At 50.0% G+C, this 21,324-nt stretch overlaps 1 protein-coding gene across 3 annotated transcripts in view; it reads right to left on the bottom strand.

Moving 5' to 3' along the window:
- The window catches only part of NAV2 (neuron navigator 2), a 385,703-nt gene extending 364,631 nt beyond the window's left edge, over positions 1 to 21,072 (bottom strand). For 2 of the 3 annotated variants that reach the window (XM_032413834.1, XM_032413835.1), the window contains exon 1: positions 19,932 to 21,072. In XM_032413834.1, coding sequence (XP_032269725.1) covers positions 19,932 to 20,189 — 258 coding nt within the window. In that variant the 5' untranslated portion in view covers positions 20,190 to 21,072. The remainder of the gene's footprint in view (positions 1 to 19,931) is intronic. The other variant, XM_032413836.1, reaches the window with a different exon arrangement.
- Between the last annotated feature and the right edge of the window lie 252 nt (positions 21,073 to 21,324).

Genomic DNA, 21,324 nt, shown 5'->3' with positions numbered 1-21,324 from the left:
CGGGAGACACCCGGCCCGCCACCGGACGAGGAGGGCCTGCTGGCGGCCCGACCCCGGAGAGCATCCGGCTGAGAGCTGGAGACACAGTCCGCTGAACACTAGTCCCTCCTCAGAGCCCTCCTGGCTCTGCCTCTTTCGGCTGGTCACCTAACCTCTCTGAGCTTCCTTCTCCACCTGATAATTACTACCTCGCAAGGTTGTTATGATAAAAAGAAGACCCTCTTAATAGCTGCCCACTTCTGGGGCATCTGCGATGTGCCAGGGTCCACACTAAGCACTTTATGGGAATGACGTCTTTTCATCCTCTCAACCATGCCGTGAGGCTCCATTTTACAGAGAGGTTAAGTACTTACCTGAGGTCACAGAGTAGAGACAGGGTTTGAACCCAGGCCTGTTTGAATCCCCAGCCCACGCTCTTGATCACTGTGCTTTGCCAACAGTAAACACCATATAAACCTCTGGTATCACAGTTAGTCACCTGAGACAGAAGGAAAATGCTACAAAAGACTGACAATAATGCCCAGAGATCTCAGTAGAGCCAGAGAACTAGCGTGCTGGGGAGGTTGGTATGGAGGGGCATGGAGCAGGCATGGGACCCAAGCATTCCTGCCCAAACCCCGTCTCTCTCCTCTCCTTCATCTCTTACCTCCACTTGCCGACACACATGCATGTTCCGTCTAGAACCCACGTTGTGGGCAGTACCAGTTCACATTCATCATCCTACTTGGAACCTCACATTGGTCCCTAGAGGCAAGGCATATCGTTTCCACCTTATAAGTGAGGAAAACCGGGGCTCAGAGAGGTTGAATGACGTGCCCAGGGCCACACAGCCGGTCAGTCCTGTGACATGGCCCAGCACGTCAGTTTGGATCCTCTACCTCCAAGGCCCATTCTCTGTGTTTGTTCAGACCTGCAGGTGTGGGTGAGATGTCCTCCTGGGATTTCAGAGCCCCTCTGTGACTCCCTCCACCCACCCACTGTGTTTATGGTTTGCTAAATCATGGCTGCTCTTTTGTTCACTGCCTTTTTTTTTGTTCACTGGCCTGTATATTCCTTTGAGGGCAGAGATCATGTCTGGCTCATCCACCATTAAATCAACAGGGTTCAGCCAGTGTGGAATCAGGTGCTCAGTGCAGAGTCACCAACTGGAAATGCACCTCAAAGCTTCCTTTCTCACCGTGGGAGTTGGGGGGAAAGAGATACAGCTCCTGGGAGCAGGGGTGAATCATAAAAACAATGGGACAAGGGCTGTCTTGAAAGGTGCTGCATGTTATGTCTGGGAAGTGGGACGTGGATAGCAGGGCCAGGACAGGTGGATAGTGGGGCCAGGAAAGGCTTCTTCTCCCATGCCCAGCTTGGTGGCATCTCAGGAAACCTAGCTGAGTCCTAGTGACCCCACACCCATATGGCTCCCTTGGCTCGGGTTGTCACATTTAGCAACTGAAAACAGAAGATATCCAGTTAAATTGGTATTTCAGATAAACAACCAATAATTCTTTAAGTGTGTCCCATGACATACCAAACGGACCAATACCTTGGTTCAGGCTTTATCGTTAATATTTGTTACATACTTAAACATTTATCTGAAATTCCGACTTAACTGCATTTTATCTAGCAGCCCCACCTGTGGGTGCCCTAAGTTGTTGGGAGGGCTGTTATTTGTCCAAAGGTGCTGAGAACGATGCCCCTGAGAACCAAGGGGACACTGGAAAGGGCCAACCACAGTCCCCAGGGTCTAAGGAGCAGGGCCTGGCCCAGAGAGAGATGAGCAGGGAAAAGGCCGAGGGCTGTCCATGGCCTAGGGAGCGGGGTTCATGCGCTCTTCCTGGCATGGGGAGGAATGTGGAGCCCGCCCCAGCTGCTCCCCATTAAGCAGAACTGGCATTTCAGAGCACGTCAGAGGCGCTGGCTCCCAGCCCTGGAAGTCAGCATCTGGCCTCTGAGCCAGCGTGGCCTGCCCAGCCCCAGCCCTCTCACCTCAGTGGACCCTGACGGAGGGCCCCACCAGGCCCATTGTCATCCTGCCCGGCCTCAATGGGGCCATTCAGGGGCTTTGCAACAGGCCCCTCTGGAGGCACTTCCTCCTCCCCCTCTGGAGCGCCCTGGGCCACAGCCTTCGCCTGTGTGGGTGGGGGGTCTGGCTGTGGTGAAAGCAGCCGGCAGCCAGGGCGACATTACTGAAAGCCGGATTGTTGACAGAGGGCACGGAACAGAGTCCCCCCATGTCACGGGACTCCGGGGCGCTCTGCCCACACTGTGCCCCCTCACCCCACCCGAAGCGGCCCCGCTTCTGAGTGGTCCGCACCTGAGGACAGAGCAGCAAGGCCTCTCCCACTTTCACTGAGAAACCGAGGTGAGTCTTTGGAGCCAGATAAAGCGAGTTCAAGCCCAGGCTTTGCCAGGTCCTCGCTGTGCAGATCAGGCAAGTTGCTTCACCTCTCTGGGCCTTTCTTTCTCCATCTGTAAAATGAGACTAATGATATCTACCTCCTAAGGTGCAGATGGAAGGGGATAATTCACAGAAGCATGGAGTCTGATGCAGAGCTGCTGAATAAACATTCCCTTCCCCTCTTTCCCTTCTTATCTCTAGCTCTTCCTGATCCACAGAAGACCCCAGAAAATGTGCTCTCCCGTGACCAGCAGATCCAAAGCCCACGGATGGGGATATCTTGGTTCAGACTTTATCAAGAGGACACTGGCCCTTTGCAGACCTGGGACTCCAGCCGACGCCCCTCTCAGCTCACCCGGTGCTCCTTTTGCCAGCCCGCTCCGGCACCCTGAGTATCTCGTATCCACTTTGCACTTCCAGATCTCCTGCCCCAGGTTGCTCGTAAGCCCTGACTTCTGCACAAGCACACGCAGCAACAGATGCCGAACTCTCTGGGCGCTGTCAAGCAACTTAAAGGCAGCCAGCTTGGGCCTTAAACAGAGGACAAAGGGACACACACTATGGGTTCATGACCACTCAGCAGGCGTCATGGCTAACCCTTCCCGGTGGCCGACATCCCAGTGTACTGCCCACCCTGTGTGGCCACGCCAGCCGCGGGGGGCGGGGAGAAGGGCCAGGGCTCCCTGGTCACCGGAGCCCTCTGCCATCTGCTCACCACATATTCAATCCAAAATATGCTGCCCTGTCATCTCTGAATTCTGCACGTATGCATTCAAACCTCAGCTCCTCTCACTCTATCTAGGACCCCGTTCTCGCCTGCCCCACTCACCCAGCTCCCCCTTCTCTTAATCATCCACTTTGATCTTTTACTCCGGACCAGCCTTTGTCAGAGCAGGGGCTGCAGACCATCCTCTGCACGCCTGCGTGGTCTTGCCTGTCAAAAATACAAATGCACGGACGGGCCTTGCCCAGATCTGCAAAATCAGAGGCTCTGAGGCCGGGGGGCCCAGGATTCTGCCCATTTAACAAGTACCCAGGCAATGCTGCTACATACTGAAGTTCAAGGATCACTGTCATGGAGCAAAAGAGGATGCCTGGCATCTCTCTCTGGCCCCATAGGACCTTTCTTTGCACACTCCCTTTCCTGTTAATGACTATTACAAAGAATGCATTAGTTGGTTTCCTTATTGCCAAATTACACTAATACAACTGAGCGCTGCCATCTCATTTCTCGATTGCATTCCACCTTGGACTTACTTGAGAGGTTTCTATCCATACACTAGGGTACAGCAAAAAATAGACACACATACGCCCGAGACCTAACATTTATGGAGAACTCATCACATGCCAGGCGCTTGCCACATTCTTCATATAATTTGTGGCACTAAATGCTCAGAGCAGCCCTGGGAGGTCACTAATCTCATGGCCCTAGAGCAGATGAGGAGGCAGGGGCAAATCTAGCAACTCATCTAAGGCCGTATCCTGTGTGGACAGAGCCAGAATCCAAACCCTGGTCTGTGTGGCTGGGACCACCTGCTCTTACCCACTTCATTCTCCTGCCTTTTTTGAGGGAGCAGATCTCAAATCCAGGAAATCGCGCCCCTAAGTGGCCTCAGGATCCGCTGCAGAACCCTAAGAACTACAGCTGCCGAAGCCTCACCCCAGGCCTGCATCTGTGAGGGAGACGTCTGGACATGCGTACTGTTTTAATAATGCCACATGTTCCTGGCAAAGAGCCAACGGATATGTGCCTGGGTCACGCAGCTTGTTAAAGTAGGGTCTAGAAGGGGAACTAAGTTTCTTGACTCCAAGAACAGTGCTCCTTCGGCCTCCCCACATTGCCTGCCTCAATGCTAGGGTGCTGCCAGGGGTCAAAATAGATTTCCTATGGCCTCTCAAAGAGCATCTGGACACACACTCGGACACACACGCAAGCGTGCCTGTGCACACACATCTTCACGCACACACATGCATTCCCACGCGTACATGCATCCAGGCATGCACAGACAAAGCCCTTCTTGGTGTCAGGCTCATCGTCTTCCAGGCACAGGGCAGTTTCCCTGTCCCCATTCAGGGCCAGGTCTGGACTTGAGGGTGGCTGGGGATGCCCTCCTCCATGTGGCTGGGATGGGATTATGTGGGATGAGTCTAGAGGAGCTGGGGATGAGGGAGAAAGCTACCTTCCTTCCTCCTGCAGACCCCCAAGAGGTCACCGAGCCTCTTCTTCCTCCTGCTGTGGCCCAGGCCTGACTGAGATGAGTGTGCACAAGGACGGGCAGTTTCTACGGCACCAGTGACCATGGGAGCAGCTTTTAAATAGCCCTGCTTTACATAGAAGGCAGCAAAAAATCTCCAACATCAGATTAGACAATAATTTCACCAAACAGCCTGATTCAGAGGCTCAGTTAATCTGCTCCACTCTTATCAATGGGCTTTGCCCACATCAATACATAACCGCAGCATGACTGAAAGAACTGCGTCCACAGGCAGGCAGATTGCCTGGGCACAGCACCTGCCCATTGCGAAGGCTTCCCTAGGCAGAGCGGGAGGGCCCAGCACCGCCGCTGCAGCGAGCCCCTCCCCTTGGTCCTCGGCGGCATCCTGCCTCCGTCCCCACCACTGCGGGAATCATGCAATGCAATCTTCAATCACAATTCAAGGAGAAAGGGAAGGAGACTTCAAAACAGCAAGGGATTGTGGGAGTCGGGCTCCGTACAGCTGTGGGAATGGCTGTCCTCCTTTTGCTGAAGGGGCTAGAAAGGATCTCACAGCCCATCTGTGAGAAGGGCTGGGATGGAGCTGCCTTTAGCTCCTGGAAGATGCCATCTCAACCAGCCCAGAGCACACCCAGCAGGGTGGAGAGCTGCAGGCCTCTAATCCTGAGCTCCCACGTCAGAGACTAGATCTCCCCTCCTTCTGCAGTTACCCAGAGAGATTACGGCCTCCTAACATGCTGACCAAACAGCTGCAAAGCCCAGTGCACAGGTAAATGAGATGTAAGAAATGGAGTGGGCATGGATTCTAGAAGTCTCTTTTATGATACCCTCCTCCTCTAGGGCTGCCCTGTCTATCCCTGCCATCCCTAATCACAGGGTAAAATAATTAGAGGCGATGGGGTCTGTGCCTCCAGACAGAGGTGGTAACTGAGTACTTTATAGGAAGGGGGCTTCTCTTAAGTACTACTTCTGAAGGGCTAAGGGCATAAGTGCCCCTCTGCTTCTTAAACTTTAATTTACCTATGGCCTGGGGTTCTTGTTAAAGTGCAAATCTAATTCCGAAGGCTTGGGACGACATCCAAGATTCTGCATTTCTACCAAGCTTCCAGGTGAGGCCATTACTACTGGTCCACAGACCATACCTTTACCAGCAAAGGTTAAAGCACAAAAAGAGGAAGGAAGGAAGGAAGGAAGGAAGGAAGGAAGGAAGGAAGGAAGGAAGGAAGGAAGGAAAGGAGGGAGGGAGGGAGGGAGGGGAGAGAGAAGGGAAATGGAAGACAAAATGAAACCAGTGCATGTTGGCAAACCCAATTCTTACCCCCACATTCTACTGTGGGCATCTCAGAGCCAGCCCTAAGCTTGCATAAAGTAAGAGTCTGTTCAGAGGGTAAGAATTCCCCAACCTGAGCAAAATTATTCCCCTTTCCCAGCCAACCTAACTCACCCACATCTTTGTGTTAAGACACTGACATTTGTGCTAAGACACTCACCCACCCTTTGCACTAAGAGCCCCCATAAAGAAGCAAAACTGCCAAAAGGATGATAGTTTGACCAATTAGTATCTTAAGGGACACAATGTAGATTTCTTAGTGGGGTCTGAAGAAAGAGTATAAGAGCCCTAGGCTGGGAATCATACCTGGATGCTAGTCCCAGCTCCACTTGAAATCTTGCCCGCGTCCTGTCACTTATTCACTAAACATTTAGTAAGCACTTACCATGTGCTGAGGACACAGCTGTGAACAAGCTGAACAAATCCCTTGTTCTCATGAAGCTGAAAGTCTAGCAGAGGAAAGCATATAATAAACACATAACATGCCAGAAGACTGCTCTGGTTCTGGACAAAAATAAAGCAAGGTAAGGAGATAGATATCAAAGGAAAGCTGCTGTTTTATATAGGGTGGTCAGAAAGGGTCCCTTTGATAAAGTGACATCTGAGCAGAGACCAAAGGTAAGGGAGTGACCCATGGGAATATCTGGGAAGACATTTCAGGCAGAAAGAACAGTAAGTACAAAGGCCCTGAGGCTCAGCTTTCTCATCTATAAAATAAAGGGCTAAGAAAACAGGGTCTTTGTGATATAGCTCTAAGGTTCCCAAGTCTGCCCATCAAGAGCAGGAGAGGCTTTGGTGGTTGGGGGAAATGACCTGTCCTGTGTGCCTGGGTCAGGGTGTGAAACCAAGAGGACACCTTCCCAGTCTCTTCCATTTTTAATAGTCCTATACATCTCTCTTTCCAGCTCTGTTTCGAGGAGCAAACTACCAGTTGTTTTTAAGAAACAAAAATAATCTGCCCTGTTAAGGGTGAGATATTTTAAAACCACTGAATGGATTTTTCCTTCCCTGCTCTTTTATATTTTTTTATTTTATTTTTTTATTGATACATCTCCTCTCCTTCCAGTTCTAAAATAAGCACCCTGTCTGCCCATACACGAATCCAAAGGCAACACACTGCAGATGGCGTGGGCCTGGGGAGAGCCAGATGGAGGTCGCTTGGAAGGCACTAGACCTGGAGAATCCACCAAGGCAGCCTGGCCAGGCTGGCCTCACCCAGGGTCTGCTTCCTCTGAATCCAGGTGACGAGACGCTCTTAAAAACAGCAGTGGAATGTGGTGAGAGTTGGCATTTGCAAATGACAAATTTCTGACCGAATTCCAGTTCTTTGGAATGGAAAACCAGCAGCTTCCTGTTACAAAATGTACCAACAGTTCATGCCTAATACATGGGTGTGGGCAATTCATATATTTCGAATCTAAATTTGGCTAAAAATATAACAAAGCTGGCATATTTTTAGCCAGGTAAACATTTCTAGGGACTAGGTCAAATTTATATTGGTTTCTGCTCTGCAATCCAGAGAAGGAATGATTCTAAACGAGCGAGAAGCAGGGACCAAAGGGGAAAGTCACACAGGCCACCAGGCAGTTGGGAGTCACTGATTCTTGGTGACCGTGTCCAATTTGGGAGTGCTTCCCAGGCTAAATGGTTTGCCCCTTCCCATTAGAGAGGCAGCACCTTTTAAAGAATGAAGAAGGCCCACGCGGCTTTATAAGGCAAGCCTTACTTGGGTTTTACTACCTCTCACTCTGGAGAGCCGTAAGCACATCACTTGCCCTCGGCGTGCCCTCAGCTGTCCGTGTCTCTCCTCCCCACCCTCAGCCTAGAGTTGGGTTTCGTTAGAAGCAGCACAGAGGGAGGCCCGTGCAATGGGTGAAGATTCAGGCCCTGCAGATTCCGCCTGAGTTCCAGGCCTGGCTCTCCCGCTTAGAGGTGGGGGAACTCGGGCAAGTTGCCGAGGCTCCGCAGGCCGTAATTCACCTGTAGAGTGGAGACCATCACTAAAGTGCCCACCTCAGAGGTTACTGCTTTTGTGATGAGGACGTTGGAAAATCCACAGAAGATGCTTAGGAGACTGCCCAGTGCATAGTGAGTGCTCAGTAAATAACAGCATCTACCCCACACCAGGCATTTGGACACATGCTAATTGCTTTAATCCGCATGACCCATTGAAATGCTAAACTTTCCCTGGGGAAACTGAGGTTTGGTGGGTCTGCCTTGTCTAAGCTGCAGTTTAACAACTGTTTATTGAGCCTACAGTGTCCCAGGCCCCACACTAGCACTGGGGAAGCTAGGCGCCTGGGCGATACATGGGGAGGGAATATTTTAACCTGGGTCTCTCTGACTTCTAGCTTGGGGGGTGGAGGGGGTCTAAGAGGCTGGACAGAAAGAGTGGGGACATGAAATCAGAGTTTCCGCACTGACTCCATGTGGTCTTGGTCAAGTGATTGACCTCCTCTGAGCCTCACACATAACATGGATGAAATGCCACCAGTCTTACCACATTGTTGTGAGGCTTAACTAAGATGATGTATGTAAAGTGTCTGGCCCATGGGAGGTGTTCAGTGGTGGTCTCTTGCTACAATGACACCATCCACATAGAGGGCTGGTTTTCTTGTCCATTGAGCCAAATGCAAATCTTTCTAATAGGCAGGGATTAAGAGTACTTTACTACTTGGTAGAAGGAGGGGAAAAGAACATATGGTAGGGCTGGATCCACTTCTCTAAACCATCAGGCCATTCAGAGTGGACCCTCTGGCCACCATGAGTGGGGTGGAAAGAATACTGGAGCCAGAAGATGGGAGGCCTCAGTTCCAGTTTTGTTCTGCCCTCATTGCTGGGTGACTATGGGCAAGTCACACCCCTCTCTGGGCCACGGTTTCCCCATCCGCAACAGAGCTGTGAGAATAGGTGGCCCCCGAGGGCTACACTGGCTCACATGTCTCGAGTGTCTAGTCCGGAGAGGCGCAGATCACTAAGCAGACATCCCAAGTAAGCCCGGTTATTCTAAATCTGGTTTTGTCACCTAAATAGTGCTTTTTTCCCCCAAGAGCTGCCTTCTTCTGTCCAGAGACAGTTAACGACCAAAGTTCCCACACCGGAAGGTCTAACAGCTCTGGAACACTTGTGGCCCACACATTTTGACGTAAACATGCGTCACTCCCAGGTCTGAAAAGAATCAAAGCAAATCAGCATGAAATGGGGACTGTCTGCTGAGCTGTAGCCAAGCGGCCCGTGGCAGGAGGACAGGAAGAGAAGTCTCTCAGCTGTTAAGCACATGGACCCCGCTGGGCCCCCCAGCACAGGGGTGACCTGGGGGGCGGCAGCCAGGGCTGAGAGAGAACAAGATCGTGCCCAGATTGCAGCAGGATGTGGGCAAAAGCCAACGGGGCTCCTTGTTCTATAAACGTGGAGCCTCTAGAGACAGGCTGGGACAGGCCCAGGAGGCCAAGGCCGGGGAAGTGGGGAACAGGCTCCAAGGAGAAGAGGGTTTGGACATGTGGTTGTCTAAAGCTACACCTCAGTACAGGACCCAGGCCCTCCTTCAATTACTGGCAGAAGAAGACAGTGGCTAAGAGGTCTTGGAATTAGAGAGACCCAGGTTTGAATCCTGTCACTGTCTGTGGCACCTGTGTGGCCTGAATAAGTTCCACGCCCCACCCCCAGGCGGTCTCCCTAGTGACTCCTCATTTTTCCTCTTACTGGTAAAACAGGATCAATAGTGGCTCATAAAGTTCGTGTGAGGATTGAATGAGATTATGTATGGAAATGGAACATAAATGATTGCTGTCATCATCATTCCTGGAAGGCTGTCCCATCCTGGGACTCTCTAAACCCTCCCCTTTTCTTCACCAGCTAAAATCCTTCAGAACCCTTGTCAGGTCCCCCTTCCAAAGCTGGTGTGTGTGTGTGTGTGTGTGTGTGTGTGTGTGTGTGTGTGTGTGTGTGTGCCAAAGCCCTCCAAAGCCCACGGTGTTCTCTCCCCCTCAACCCCTCCAGCCGATCGAACAGTCATTGTCACATCCTGACAGATCTTCCATTGGAGCAGCCAGATCATTTAGACATTATAAACAGCCTTACATAAGGGAATCTGCCTCCTCCTACCCAGACAGCCCAGGCGCGCTTCCCTAAGACCTGGTGTTGGAGAGCTTGGATGCTGGCCTCAGCGAAGGTTCAGGTCGCCCTCTCTGTGTCTCCTACACTTGGCCACTCACCATCACGTGACCTTCTCAGTTCACATGCCAGGAGGGAGTTCTGCAGAACACATGGCTTAGCCACGGCTTCATGAGCACAGCTGGTGCTCCATATCTACTTACTCCTGTTTTTCAATTCTTTCTTTCATCTTCCCCCTCCCATCCCTCTTTTCGTCTGCAAATTATAACTAGGAACCTACTATGTGCTGACCCAGTCTTAGCAGAGATCAAAAGAGACACATCCCTGATCTCATGGAAGCCATGGTCTGGCTAAAGAAGCCATCACAGGCCAAGCTGTGGGGGCTATAGAGCAGACTATGGGAGCACAGAGGAGAAATACTACCATGGTGATAGTGGAAGGCTTCCTGGAGGAGGTGACACAAAGCCTGAGCTTGAATGGGTAAAGGATGGGGAGGATTTAGCCAGGCAAAGGAGAACTAAGTAGTGGGGACAGGAAGAGCATTGAAGTAGAGAAAGGAGCTTGCTTCCACTCATACTCCTCACCTTCTCACTGCCTAGATGAGTAGGACTCAACTAGGGCTTTTAATATTTTTTAAAATTTCCTCATTAAAAACAATTTCTTTTATACTTTCAACTTTGGAAACATCTTAGATTTTTAGAAAAGATGATCAAATCAACTTGGATCTTCATGATTCCATAAAATGTCAGCAACTATTCTCATGAAAGAACAGGAATTAAGCCAAGATTCTCACACTACACCAGAAAGGAGATAAGGAGTCCAGATCCTAAACCCAGTGAAATAAACTTGGCCAGGCTATTTATTGTCAGTGAGTACACACACACACACACACACACACACACCCATTCCTATCTCATTTATGTTCTCATGGGTACACAGTAGATTTCAAGGTGAACTGCTAATGTGTACTCTAGCCAGAACTTTGTTTTGTTTTTCAACATTTTATTTTGAAAAATTTCAAACAGAAAAGTTGAAAGAATTGCACATGTATCTTCACCTAGATTTACCAGTTGTTAACATTTTATGACACTTACTTTCTCCTCTCTGCGGATATAATGACCTTTTTCCCCCGAACTATTTGAGTTCGTTGCTGACACCACGACACTATCTCTCTAAATATTTCAGCACGTATCTCCCAAGACAAAGGACATTTTCTTACATAACGTCAATACTGTTTATATCGATAGAATAACATTCTCTCGTACACCATCTGAATTCAAGTATCTCCAATTGTCTCCAAAAGGAACTTCCTAGGATCTGTGGTTTTGCTCCTCCAGGTTCCAGGCAAGGATCTCTCACTGGATTTGGTCATCATAGCTCTTTGGTCTCCTTTTCTAGAGTAATTCTCCATCTACTTTTATTTTTTTTTATGACTTAATTGTATTTATTTATTTATTTTATTATGTTATGTTAGTCACCATACATTACATCATTAGTTTTTGATGTAGTGTTCCATGACTCATTGTTTGCATATAACACCCAGTGCTCCATGCAATATGTGCCCTCCTTAATACCCATCACCGGGCTAACCCATTCCCCCACCCTCTCCATCTACTTTTTAAAATTTTTTGTCTTTCATGACATTGTCAGTTTTGAAGATACCAGACCTGTTGTCTGGTATTTATTTGTTGGCAATTTCTCTGATTGCCAACAAATGATTCCAAACAAATTCCCCATTTTTCCAGATTGATTGATTGATTGATTGATTTATAGCACATGCATATGCACAGGGGGAGGGGCAGAGGGAGAGGGAGAGAATCTCAAGCAGAGTCCGCACTGAGTGCTGAGTGCGGAGCCCGACACAGGGCTGGATCTCACAACCTGAGATCATGACCTGAGCCAAAACCAAGAGTTGGTTACCTAACTGACTGAGCCACCCAAGCACCCCCTCAAATTCCCCATTTTTCCCTTCCTCTCTCCAGGATCAGCCCTGCCAGCTACCCAGTGAAAACACTTAATTGGACCTTGTGGCCTCAGACCACTTGGAACTTTACAAATCCCAGAGGGGTTTAACTGATATTATTAAGCAACTAATATTTATTTAATATTGAAAGAATATTTTCAATATTTCCAAACCTTAGGGGTGGAAGGGAGGAGTCAAATGTCATATGTACCAACCCCAAGGAAATTTTATAGCCATTTACTTTGATTTAGTATTAACAATGACTTTTCAGGTATTTTTTTTCAAAGTGTGTTCACACTTGCTATTTAAGAACTTAAACTTTGGGGTCAAGGGGTGCCTGGCTGGTTCAGTTGGTAAAGCGTACAAATCTTGATCTCAGGGTTGTAAGTTTGAGCCCCATGTTGGGTGTAGAGATTAACTAAAAATAACAAAATCATAAAAAAAAAGAACTTTGACTTTGGGGTCAAACAGATATGGGCTCAAATTCTGGATCTACCACTTACTAGCTACTTGGAAAAGTAGCTTAACCTCTCTTGGTCTTGCTTTCCTTAAGGGGTATTTATGGCATAAGGTGCTTAAACCAGAGTCTCGGTCCTAATAATTGCTTCCGTTAAGCTTCACAAGAACCCTTCAAAAAAGGTAGAGCGAGAATGATCCTCTCCATTTTATAAGTCAGGTAACTGAAGCTCAAACAACAATGTTACTTGTTGAAGGTCATGCAGCAAAGCATCCACAGAGATAGAACTAGAACCAAAGTTGCTGACTCCCAGAGCTGTCCTTTCCATTTCTCTTCAGGAAGTAGCATCTTCCTCCTCAGATGTTGTGAGGATTAAATAACATGATACATGTCTGGTGCAATGCATTATGCTAGTACAGAGACTATGCTCAGTCAGTGTCAGCGACTGTTAGTATCGTTATTTTTACTTTGTCGCACTGCTGTAACTGATTTTGTTCAAAGGCCCCAAAAGAAGTCTGGGAGCCAGGCTCATAATTATCTTGACTTCCACCGAGGCAGGGCGGGGGTTGAAACAACCTAAAATTCACTGAAGGTATTAAGGTTTCGCTTGGAAGTAAAGACAAAATATTCTGAGCCTGTGGGGCCATTGTTTACGAAACACAAGAGAGGGTCTGTTTTCCTTGGGAAAAGGACACTAAATCATGAGTCATTCTTTAGGTTGTGTGTGGGTGACTTGAGGTTCCTGAGAAAACTTTTGTGTCACTCACTATTGTCGTGTGTGGACTGAAACACAAAAAGCCTGACCCAGTTTTGTTCCCCAAATCCCATGACCCATTCTGCCCAAGACATTCTAGGAACACATTGTCCATCTCCTTGAACAATGGAACCAAGAGACAGAGTAGCCATTGAAATTGGCCCTGAGGCAATTAGTAAAACACCGTTGGGCAGCCGGCCATGCCTTGGGGCACCTCAGTGACCAAACTGATCACAAGGCCCAGCTCCCACCATAATGATGCCAGCCGCAAGGGAAGAGGGCTTTCCTTCTGCCCTCGAAACAATAAGTAGCCATTCAGAAGCCCAACCAATGGGATTGTTCCATTCTTCGTCATAATGGCAAGGCCATTACATTGTCCAGGGGCTATAGGGCTGGCTCAAGCAAGGTCTTACAAAGAAGGCTTCCTATAAGTTTGGTTTGCAGTAGATCCCTCGGCTTGGCTGGTGCTATAGGGATGGTATATCTAGAACCAAAATGTGGCGGTTTCATTTCACAATTCTGGATATGACTCATTTAGAGGACATTGTTCTTAATTTACTCTTGCTCCCCATTCATCTAACCAAAGCCCTGCTCTGTTCTCTGCTTCCATGGTGCTAGTCATCTGTTCTTCCATGTAATCAACTGTGCACTTGGGAGGCACTTGAGAGACAGGTAGGGTGGAAAGAACGTGAGCTTCTGATGAGGCAGATCTGGTTTCCAAACTTGGCTCTGCACTTGCATAATAAAAATAGGCAATACCATGTATTCTTTGCTTATTAAGTGCCAGACACTGTGCTCAATAACCTACCTGTACCCATTTTTACTTTATAGGTGAAGACGCTATCATCTTGAGATGTGAAGTAACTTGCCCAAAGCCTGGATTCAAACCCTGGTCTGTCCCTCAGTGAAGCCTGATCTACCATGTAAAATGACCTCCGAGTGCGAACTCCCTTTGCTCTCAAGCTTCCTCATATAAAATGCATAGACTACGTTACATTTTACCCATTGCTTGCATCTCAAATTATATGTAAACAAACATATATACAAATATATAGAACAAACATGTATGTAAAGCAATAAAGAAATATGTATACACACAAAACAAATACATACACAAAACAAAGATATATATAAAGCAGCGGAGACTACCTGACACATAATAGATGCTCCAGAAATGCTCCCTTCCCTGCTGCTCACGCAGATTCTAGGAAAGAAAAATCTCTGACCTCAAGCCCAAATCTCACTGGGTGGTTCAGCTTTTTCAGACTAGCTTCTGGAGTTTCTCCAAGTCTTCATTAAAACACCTCTCTCAAGGGATGCCTGGGTGGCTCAGTCATTAAGCATCTGCCTTCGGCTCAGGTCATGATCCCAGGGTCCTGGGATCAAGTCCCACATCGGGCTCCCTGCTCCGTGGGAAGCCTGCTTCTCCCTCTCCCACTCCCCCTGCTTGTGTTCCTGCTCTCGCTATCTCTTTCTGTCAAATAAATAAATAAAATCTTTAAAAAAAAAAAACACCTCTCTCAAGGCCACATCTCTTATGTCATAGAAGTAAGTAACATGGAACACCAAGATTTGGTGCTTCAGTCTTGGTCAAAGAGGAAGAGTGTGTGAGAAGTGGGAAGCAAATCTAGCTATTCCGAAGGCTGGAAATTGGGCTGTAATTCCTCCAGCCTGGCCTTTGATGTGTGTGCGCTTACATGTGCTCATTACTTTAAGCTGTTCCATGTGTACATATTTGTATATGTGTGTGTGTATATGTGTATATACACATATCCAGAAGTAGACGTATTTATACACATGTATATATACACACATAATGATATCCTAAATAAGCCACCCCTCCCACCTTTAGAGTGTCTTCAGAAAATTAACCCATAGAATAAGCAATAATATGCGAAATATAAACATTCTTGCATGTTGGCGGATAACCATGCTATACATTCCCCTCTAAGAACGGAGAAAGAGAAGAAAGGGTATAACACAATAGCAGAAAAATGCACTAATCAAATCCATAATCAACTTTGATGATGGAGCAAGGATTCTAATCAAAACACAATGGGGCAAAGCTGCAACAGGTTGTAAGCTTGGAGCTGCACTCTCTTCCCAGGGGCCTCACCTGCTCTTTCTTTTTAAACATCTAAAACACCCACAGAGGATGTCAATCACTTCTAATTACTTTTTTAAAGAAATGAGTTGCAAGTTGAACACCAGGCTCCTAAAAACAGGAAATTTCAAAGTATTATATATATAATTTTTTTTCCCTACAGCTGCTTCTTAAAAATAAGCTAACCTCTCCTCAAATAGCTCATGTGCATTCCTTATCTGAAGGTCAGCCGGCCAGGGTTTCTGAACGAACGCAGAGCATGCCTCTAAAACAATTCTTTGCATATGGTCATAATTTATACCCCACGTTAACAGAGCAGATGCTATAAATGTTCACTCTTGGGGGAAGGCCCAGGTATCCCAGCACGAGGAAGGGAATTCGGGAGGGATGTGCGGCCGCAGAGCACAGGCCCCCCAGTTGGGGGAGAGCCCAGCTGTAGGTTTGGGGAGAGGTTCAGGGTGAGGGGCCCGGGCAGCTGACAATGCGGCTGCACCTAAGAGCTGTTTGCTGGCTACCTTAGGTCTTTTCACACTTGATGGACGTGGAGAGCTGGCTTGGGAGGAAAGGGTTGTCACTGGCTGAACAGAGCTGCTGCATAATAAAAGAAGCCGTGAGAACCACCTCCCTTCCCCTGTAACTACCATGTTGACTATTCTGAACCCCAAGCTAATAACAACAATCACTGTCATTTTCCCAAGAGTCTGAACCAGGTCTTTATGGATACCACCTCCCAGCTTCTCCTAAGGAGCCTGCATATGCAGAATTCTTATCCACCAGCCAGCAGGCAAAGCCAATCCTTCAACTGTGAGATGCTTTTGTTCTTCTCGCCACCTTTTAAAAAGAAGATACTAGATACAGAGCCAATTACCTGTTGCATGAAAAGTGCAGCTTCCCTGTGGTGACATCATCTTCTGCTCTGTACCACAGCATGGCCCTGCTCCTCATCCTTCCCTCTCATGGTCATCTCACCTCCTCTTCTCCCCACCCAGCCAGTCCTGCCCATCTGAAGCCCAGCCTCCTCCAGGAGGCCGTCTGGATTTCTCCAGCCATTATGGCCCTTCCCTTCCTTCAGGCCCCCTAGCATATCTTTCAACCCTCTCTGTATTGTGTCCTATTGCCCTTGGTACATCAGTTACACCTCCCAACTAGGCTATAAAATCCCCAAGGCCCAGGCCATGTCTTATTTACTCTGTGCACCTGCCAGGGTAAATGATGGAGGGAGGCAACTATGAAGGCTGGGAAGACCACCAGCCTTGAAGCTAACCCAACCTGAGCTGAACTCCGTTCCATCACACCAAAGCAGGATGACCTGGAGCAAGTTACTCTATCTTGCTGAGCCTCACTCACTCTTCTAGCTCAACGGGTAGAGCTGGGGTCTTACCAGGGCCTGCAAGTAAGCTGGAAGTCTGTGGTTATCTCTCTAGAGCACAGTGGTTAAGGGCATGGATTCCAGAACCAGACTGTTCTAACTCTACTTCTGCTACTCACAAGCTTACTGACCTGGTCTTTGCCTCAGTTTCCTCATGAGCAAAATGAGAATAATAACACTTATGTCACTGGATTGTCAGAAGAATCAAAAGAGGCTTTTTATGTACTAGTCTTTAGAGCAATTCCTGGCATGTAGAAAGTGATTATATTATTTGTTTTGCCATTATTATATTATTAATTTGTCATTATTATATTATTTAACTTGCCATTATTATGTTATTTGATTGCCATTATTATATTATTATTATAGAAAATTATTGTTATAGAAAATGTCATGTCTGCTTTTAAGCGGTACTGTGAGGATGAAATAATATCATATGTAAAGAGCCAGGCACTAAACAAGTGGCTGTACCCTTCCCTCATGTTCAGGCCATGCCTGGTACTAATAGATGCTCTGTGAATTCTTGTGAACTCATTAATACCTTTTTCAAGGGCTAGAGAGATAAGCTATGCCTCTTCTCACTCACAGGCTATTAGATCCAGGTTCAACATGCCTTATCTCTTGGTTTAGCAATATAAATAGCTAATTCTATTAAGTGTTCCTTATTTGCCAGACAATGGGCTAAACACTTCACATGTTATTCTTCTTAATCCTTACAATTTGTATGGTTGCTTATGTCCATTTTTACAGATGGAAATACTAAGGCCCAGAGAGGTTAATTAACTAGGTCACCCAGCTGGTATGTGGCAAAGACAGGACACCACAGATATCTGCCTGACTTTAAAACCTCTGCTAGCGACTGCACAACCCAGCCTTCTGCCAAAAGCTCCCTGAATAAAAGGGGGAGTCAGAGGCCCCAAGATATCATCTGCCATATAACTCATCATCTGACTATCTTCCAGTGATAAATACCAGGTTTTGGATTAGGGACTACAGAAGTCAAGCCAGACACAGTCCTCAAGCCTATAATAGGGAGGCTTTCCTGGATGGTGAACGGGCACCATGTTAGAGTGAAAGGAAGCCCTGTCCAAAGAAGGGAAAACCGCCTTTGCCAAGGTCACTTTGATACCAAGGTGGGGCAGTGAGAACAAGGACCCACCGCCTGCCTCAGAGAAGAGCCCTCAGGAAGCCCAAACGAGGATAAGGAAAGAGGAGGCTGGTAAAAAGTAGGATAGTCCATCAGGAAATAGCCAATGTCCTCAGCAGTCCATCTAAACCATCCACATGATCAGCATACAAGGTCCCACTGAGGGCAAGGCAGGTGCAATGGGGGCATGCTGTGGGGATGGTGGGCCAAGAGTAAAAGAGGGAAACTAAGCCTTGAGGGACCAGGACCCTGCCAGCCCCTTTAGCAACAGCTGGAAAATATTTTTTCAGAAAAGAGGGTGATAAATCACCTTTCCATAACCTGCCCACTGCAAGTCTTCCAACAACGTTTGTTAAATATAGGGTCAAATGGGCAAAGGCAGAACAGCTGCCTGGGTAGAAACAATCCCATGTCTACTTTCTCTCTCATTCCTCAGGTCCTCCTCATCAGGCTGGAAGGGTGTGTGTCACATCCCAGAGTCCCTGCTCTGGCCTCCCACATACCACCCAACATACCTCATAAGCCCCACCTCCAAGGATGGAGAGGAAAACCTCACAAGAATGTACCCCTGAGCTCATTCTCATTTTGGAGCCCACTGGGCCAATCCTGTGGCTAACAGCAGAAAAAGAGAACAGAGGGCAAAACCTTAGCAGAGACAGGCCCCTCGGAGCATAGGGGGAAATCTTGCCTTCCTCCCACACGCCATCACTCAAACCTGTCAGCTTCCAAAAATGTTTAGCTAGTGCAGCAGTGAGGGGCATGCTTATCAGCCTGGTGTGGGAGCTTAATCTGCTTTGAGGGCCTTCTCCAGCCCAGAGTTCCAAAAGTCTGCTTACAATTAGCTCCCAGCTCCAGTTCCTCCATCCGAAAGGCTAGCAATGTGTTGAGTTCTAGCCTCTGATCAGAGAAAGCTCCAGGAGAAGGTGGACACAGTGTCAGCAGAGAGGAAAGTGCCAACAAGGTCAGCGGGTCTGTTGCCACTTCCCTGACACCAGCCCCAAACCACCTCCCCCTCTGGCTTCCCGCCTCTCCTGACTGGGACAGTCACATCCGTCAGGTCAGCCTGTCCCCAAAAGTCCCTGCTGACTGACTGCCAAGAAAATACAGCATGCCCCTGCTCCCTCCTACCAGATTGGGGGTGGGGGGAGGAGCAGGGAGGGCAGGAGGCCAAGAGAACCTGATTGGCCCTTGCTGATTTCCTTAAAAGAGATTGCGCGGCCAGGGCCTGTCACCCAGCCGAATTGGGTGATGCAGGCTCTGTCTGGAAAGGTAAAAGTCACCAATTCTCTTCAAGCCCAAGCCATCCCCTACCCCCACACCCAGTCACCAGGGCTACCAGCGCCGGAATCTACTCCCCAGGAAGGAGGGGCTTAGCTTCGGGCAGCTATTTGGAGGCAGCCACCCCCACCCCCACCCCCGCCGCAACCGCCAGCCAAGACGCTAGGAGTCTCCGGCTGCCTGGCTCAGCCGGTGCACCGGGCAATCCTACGGCAGGCAGTCCCAGCACAGTGCCTGGAATCCTGTCGGCCCAAGGCACGGGCAGGGGCAGGCCATCGTCAAGCCGAAGGGAGCAGGTTGATTGCAACCCCCAGACCCCTTTGCCTAGGTCTTGCTGCCAGGCCTGGGGGCGTCGAGCCCAAGGAGGCCTCAGACCATTCCTTGGCAGAGACAGAATCTCCGCAGAACCGCCAGCCAGCCAGCCGTTGCAGCAGACACTGCTTTCTTGAGGCCAAGCTCTCAACATGCAGGACCTGACATTACCAGAGCTGCCCGTTTTTTGTTTTTTGTTTTTTTGCCTTTGTGTGTGTGTGTGTGTGTGTGAACACGCTACCCGTGCCCCCAGAAGGAAGCTGCGGGCGTGCCCACAGCCGGGTCTCTCAGAGCTCCTTAAGGCAAACCTCCGGCACCCGGCCACACCCACCGGCCAGCCCACTCTCCCCGCGCATCCCCAGATCTGCCAGCCTAAGTGGAATGGCTCCCTTCTCCGCCCACCGGGCAGCCCTTTCCCCCATCCAACCGAGCCACCTTCCCCCCAAGAAGTATTCACCCACCCTCCCAGAACAGTGCCCCGGCACACAGCGCCTCTCACCTGGGTATCGAACCCGTTTTCCACCGAGCCGCTCTTCCGCAGCGGGAGCCCCTCCCCCGCCGGCTCCTGCAGCCCCTGGGATTTCAGGGGGATCTGGCTAGGGTAGGTAGTCTTGCTCACCTCCACCTTGCTTCCCAACTTGAGGTAGCAGGGCTGGGGGCCGGCCCGGGCTGGGGGCACGTGCAGGATGGGCGCGGCGCTGTGCACGGGTTTGGGCAGTCCCGACTTCATTTTGGAGGCGACCAGGATGGCCGGCATCTTCTCCCGGGGCTTCGGCTTTCCCAGCACGTCCCTGGCAGCGGCGGCGGAGGCAACCGCTAAAGGCAGCGCGGGTAGCAGAGCAGGCGCCGGGCCTCGGCCCGCGAGGCGCCCACCACCAGCGGAGGAAAAAAAAAAAACCCGGGTCGGGGAGCTCGCAGCAAGCCCGCGAGCGCGCCTTCGGGGTACGGGATGGAGCAGAGGACTGGTCGTGGAGCTCAGCTGGTCCCACCTGGACTGATGCTGCAGCCGGCTTTCACGCCCCTCCTGGGCGGCCTGTTCAAGGGATGTGGGCGTTCAGGGGCTATTCCCTCTTGCGATTCTCCTCCTGGGAACCCGATGCTTGGACGCCCATATTAACTTGTCACTGCATCTCCGAAGTGAGGAGGCCCCTTTGGAAGAGGAACGGCGGGGACGCGCGCCTCCCGCTCCGGGAGGCTGCGGGTGTGAGCGGACGAGGGTAGGAGCGAGCAGCAGGGGGGGAGGGAAGGAGCGAGCAGAGGAGGACGGAGAAGGAGAACGCACGGAGCCCAAGACGCCTCCACCAAGAGGCAGCTGTCGCCCCGATCTCGAGCACCGCAGTGTCACCCGCGACGCAGAGGCGCGGCGACAGCCCCCGAAAGGTCTCTCTAGGCGTGACAGTCACCACGGCTTAGGAGTCCCCCGGACAGATAGCACCTTAGCGCCAGCAGGTCTGCACATGCTCCGTGAGCTAAAGCGCAGGAAGGCTGTGGCCGTGGGGCGCGGGCACCCGGACGCGCGGCTGGCTGGCTGGGCAGAGCTGCGCTCGCGAGCGGCGGCTCCGCTTCCCCGGGAGGCTGCGCTGGCTACGGGGCTCGGAGCAGGGGAGGACAGGCTGCGGCCCGCGCGGCTGCGGCGCGCGCTGACAGCCCGGGCCGCCCCCGCGCGCCCATTGGTCCGTGGAGGGCCAATCAGCGCCTGCAGTTCTCTCTGCAAAGGGGGCGTGGCCTCAACTCCCGGGCCGCGGTCGAAACTCTGGGGCCGCGCTTGGCCGCCAAGTACAAAGCCGGCTGGTGGCCGCTCTGCGGCACTGCTCTTGCCGCGCGCTTCCCAGCGGGCCGATACTCCCGCGTCCCCGAAACCTTCTTTTTGAAAAATGCCCTTTCGAATGCAA

The sequence above is a fragment of the Phoca vitulina genome, unplaced genomic scaffold, assembly GCF_004348235.1.
Source record: "Phoca vitulina isolate PV1807 unplaced genomic scaffold, GSC_HSeal_1.0 scaffold16, whole genome shotgun sequence".
In the NCBI taxonomy this organism is placed as follows: domain Eukaryota; kingdom Metazoa; phylum Chordata; class Mammalia; order Carnivora; family Phocidae; genus Phoca; species Phoca vitulina.
This window is presented reverse-complemented; position numbering and strand designations above follow the sequence as displayed.